The sequence below is a fragment of the Jatropha curcas genome, chromosome 5 (genome assembly GCF_041381405.1).
Source record: "Jatropha curcas cultivar XTBG-Jc1 chromosome 5, XTBG_Jcur_1.0, whole genome shotgun sequence".
In the NCBI taxonomy this organism is placed as follows: domain Eukaryota; kingdom Viridiplantae; phylum Streptophyta; class Magnoliopsida; order Malpighiales; family Euphorbiaceae; genus Jatropha; species Jatropha curcas.
The window spans coordinates 20,647,327-20,651,722 of NC_143155.1; the positions used below are offsets into that span (position 1 = coordinate 20,647,327).

General features: G+C 32.1%; 1 protein-coding gene and 1 long non-coding RNA gene across 2 annotated transcripts; both read right to left on the bottom strand.

The window, feature by feature from the left end:
- Nucleotides 1-956, bottom strand: LOC119370881 (uncharacterized). Its single transcript, XR_005178430.2, has 3 exons — nucleotides 879-956; nucleotides 632-806; nucleotides 1-526 (listed from the first exon to the last, which is right to left on the bottom strand). It is a non-coding gene; the product is annotated as an uncharacterized LOC119370881 (long non-coding RNA).
- A 1,669-nt stretch (nucleotides 957-2,625) lies between these two features.
- Nucleotides 2,626-4,396, bottom strand: LOC105641894 (polygalacturonase). Its single transcript, XM_037639863.2, has 4 exons — nucleotides 3,899-4,396; nucleotides 3,387-3,676; nucleotides 3,053-3,281; nucleotides 2,626-2,964 (listed from the first exon to the last, which is right to left on the bottom strand). Exons 1-4 carry the CDS (start codon nucleotides 4,328-4,330, stop codon nucleotides 2,746-2,748), a joined length of 1,170 nt encoding a protein of 389 aa, XP_037495791.2. The 5' UTR covers nucleotides 4,331-4,396; the 3' UTR covers nucleotides 2,626-2,745.

Here is a 4,396-nt window from a genome sequence, read left to right on the forward strand (position 1 = left end):
TTAAAATATATAAATAATAGAAATCAACACACCTCGCTTCCCCAATCTATTTTATCCTCACACCCACAACTGATAACATGAATAGCCTACTTAAGAAGAGTCTTCCATGTTGGAGATTGGGGAACACCACCATTCTCCATAAGTGTGGAAGCAACACAAATAGCAGACTTGCCAAACGTTTTTTACAGGCTCATTTGTGACATTAATAGCGACTTTCATCATCAAATCTAGGATCTAAATTTACAAATTTGCAAGGGAATATGTAATTAATCTCAAAGGAAACCAACCTTTCATCAATGAATTAAATTCATGCTACCCAGGCATGACTGTTTCTTTAAAAAAAAAAGGGCAATAGGTTCCCCTTCCCAAACCTATACTTTCCTTTAAAAAATATACACAGTGGGTACCGTAAACTTGGTTCATCTCGTCGTGGCCACTGTCGTTCAAGTGGTTACAGCATATATTTGAAAAATTCTTCCATTCTCATCATTGACAATCTCCTCCATCAAAAGATTTGATACACCAGCTGCAAAGAACAAATAATGATCATAAGTTCATTATCCTCAATTATCAAACTCATTTAAATAGCAACAATCTGAATTTCTTAAAATCAACATAAAGTTAAACATACACAGTAAATGATTCACTTTATTGCTCTGTCAATTCTAATGAAATGTCACTCTGTGTCCTTGAGTTCTTGAATGTAACCAATAACTGACATCATAGAACTTTTTTTTTTTTTTTTTGAGTATTGACATCATAGACTTGGAGTCTTGCTTACGAACACTACTTAGTTCTGCTTAGACCTGCGGACATTACTCAGTCTCATTAATATCTTGAAAAAAATTAACAAACAAAAATCACATAAAAATTCTTACTAAAGAGTTTTTTTTTTTTTTTTCAGCCTCCTGTTTACAAAGTAGATGCATCATTATAATAGGATTTTGTTGGTACACGGCTTTTAACTAATCTCTTCGCTTTTATTGAAACTGCCCATAACGGAAGGCAGTAGCTAAAAATCTCTAAGAATTATACGTAAAGATTTAAATAGATAAAATTAGATTTCAAATTACATATATATATATATAAATAGTTCAGATTAGATTTCAAAATTTGAATAAGAATTTAAATTACTTTTTATCTCCATTCGAAATATAAGATTAGATTAGATTAAATTGCAAAAGAAAAAAGAAATACTAAAAAGCCATTAATAAATGACAAAAATTGTAAAAATAGGAAAAAGGAAATATAGAAAGTGGCAACTCAGCTTTTTAATTTTTTTTTTTTTTTTTTTTTGCTTCAGGATTATATATATAGATAGATAGAATTTATTTCAAAAAAATTTATACTGTTCGTACTGTTTTGGTTCCAAATTTTTTTATCTAACATTTTTAGGTTAAGTTGTTTGGGATGAGCCTATTGGCTCAGATTTAGACACCTGAAAATATTAAGTTTTTCTTAGATTTATGAAAATTAATAAAATAATTAAATTCTCTGTCAATATATATACATATATATATATATATTGAAGTTTGTTTCACAATAATAACAGTTTATATATTTTTTATTCAGCACTGGGAAATGGAGGAATATTAAAGTTTTATTTCACAATCATATACAATTTAATTTCGGGGCCAAAATGAAAAAAAAAAAAATCTACTTAGAATTTTTTTATCATATATAACTTTTGCCAATTCTTTGAATGGTATCAATTATTTTTCCAATTATATTTCGTATTGAATTACTTTTACAATCGTAGCTTCCGTCGTTCTTCCATCAAATTTTCGCTGATGTAGCTGTTAACTTCAATCAATTATATATATATATATATATATATATATATATATAAACCTAGATTATTATACAGCTAATGAGTTCTTTTACTTTTATCGATCGATACTGTGAAATTTTTAATTCCCAATAATGAAATTACATCGTTCATGATAGGATTGTTTAAGTAGGTAATTCACTTACCGATAATATTTCTAAGTAAGATAGAGTATTTTGACCTATTTTTAGATTATATTTGCGAATACATATATAACCCGGAAAGGGTTAGCCTAACAGCAACCATACTAGATAAACTTCCGGCGGTTATGGGTTTGATTCTTGGGAGTGTTCAAGCAGAGTTAATTAATCCCGCTTGCGCTAAAGTCTGCCAATATTCATGGGATTCATATGGAGGGACATTTGCATGGACTCGAGGTGGAGAGTAGAAACTACGCCTGTCCATCATAAGAATATTATGGACAGACTATATATACAATATGCTCTTTAAATAATATTCACAAAATTAGTAGCCAGTGACAATTTTTACGATGAAGAGCATTCAAACTCGAGACCTTTCGCTTTCCACGTTTCAATCCATATTTTTATTGTCCTCCTTGTTGATGATATATTATTTCTTGATTATTGCATGATATGGTTGAAATAGCTTATCCTAAATGATGTTGCAAGTAGTAAGCTTGTTCATCTCTTTTTGCAAAAGTAAATAAATAAAATTATTAATCTAAAAAGAAGAAATTATTAAACTAAAAATTTACCAGTATAAGTGAGTCTGAGTTTCAAAATAGACTCTCTTACTCTTTAAAATAAAAATTATCAATAAATTATCAAATGCTCGAAGGTCACCTAACATTCTCTTCCTCAACTAAATGGATGTATATAGATATTTTCTCCATGACTTAAATATCTATAGTGTTATTCTTAATCAACCTAATACAAGAATGGTGCTACTTCTCTCCCTTAAAGGCAGCTCGTGGGTTGAAGAATGCCTAAAGCAATTCCATCAGCATTGGTACACGTTGCTTTAGTTGGTTGGTTATGATACGTGAGCTCTATATCTTGTAATTTAATCGCACTGCATGGGTGCGTTTTACTGCAGTCAAATTTAACTGCAACTTCTGTTGCTGATGATCCATGGATATTTTTGTAGGTCACATCACTAATTTTTACTCCAGAAGCCTGTTTTCACAATGGAAATTGCATTTCAATGAGTACAGAGTGCTAGGCCTAAATAAATATGTCCATTACCGAAAATTAATAAGCGTACCTGCCTTGGGCAATTGTTATTGCCATCGCAGTAATTTTGGTCAATTATAATCGGATTTTTAACATTGTTGATGATAGCATGTTGGAAATGAATGTCTGTAGCAAAACTATTGCTAGGTCTCCCCCAAGTCTTGATTCGAACGCCATTTTTAGTGCCAGTGAATGTACAATTCGTAACGGTAACATTTCTCACTCCCTTTTCCTGAACGTCCTTTCCCAAACTTCCAATGCTGCACTAACCACATATTTTGTATTGTTATTACATATGAATAATAATGATTGAGAATCATTTTATAAAAATATTTAAACTTAGTTTAGGTAATATTTATTTTTACCTAATTCCATGTCCAGGTCCACATATAACTTTTTGGATCCATAAATTAGAGGAGCCAGGCCCAACTGATACACAGTCATCCCCTGTTCCAATATTAGAATCGAAAATGTTGACTTTGGTCGACCCTCCGATGTGAATTCCATCGGTGTTAGGGCTCTCTTCGAGTGCTGAGATTTTCGCACCTTGCACTGTGACGTCTTGGCATTCGTTGATGACAATGTGAAACATTTGGCTGTTTATAGATGTTAATCCCGTGATTATAATGTTGTTTGAATTTGCAAATTTAAGTGACTGCACATGCAAAACCAAATATAATTAGAATGCGAATAACATTAGTGATCTTGTATGAATCCTTACAGAAATGAAAGGTATTGAATGAAGGTATTTCATGCACGTTTCTGAAAGGTATTGAATGTAGCTCTAGCCTTTAATATGATCCTTTTCGATTTTAAAAATAAAATTACCAAATGCAACATTAAAAAAAGATAATAAAAATTAAATCACATAATCTACCGTTGCACCGGTAGGGCAACTCTTGCCGGAGTTCTTGCAAGACCACAATCCAGAGCCTTGTCCATCAAGAATACCACCAGAAACTGTAACCCCTTTAACATGTCTAAATATTATCCATTCCTCTGAATTACCAATCACATTATAATCTGAAGGAGCCGAAAGAGTACCATTTATCTGAAAAACAATAGCATTGTTCTTGCAAGGACCGTCAAATGACACTGTCTTGCTTACAGCAAATTTCCCTTTTGGAACATAAACGGTGGCTGCTTCTGTAGAGGCACATGCTTGTGTCCAAGCAGCAAGCAAGGCCTTGCTTGAATCTGTTCGGCCACCAGGTTTGGCGCCATAACTTACTATATTGTATCGTGAGGCTGCCATGGCCATAGACGAGGTTAAGGAAATTAAGAGAAGTACAAAAGTATTGTACTTCATTGTACGAGTTATTTTGATATGATAAGAGAGAAAAGATTGTTGATAAGAGAGATGAGTTTTCGGAGA

Coding starts and splice junctions, on each gene's coding strand:
- LOC105641894 (XM_037639863.2), bottom strand. CDS start 4,330: ATGAAGTACAATACTTTTGTACTTCTCTTAATTTCCTTAACCTCGTCT. Junction 3,677..3,898: donor GTTGCCCTACCGGTGCAACG/GTAGATTATGTG, acceptor TTGCATGTGCAG/TCACTTAAATTTGCAAATTC. Junction 3,282..3,386: donor GGACCTGGACATGGAATTAG/GTAAAAATAAAT, acceptor TGGTTAGTGCAG/CATTGGAAGTTTGGGAAAGG.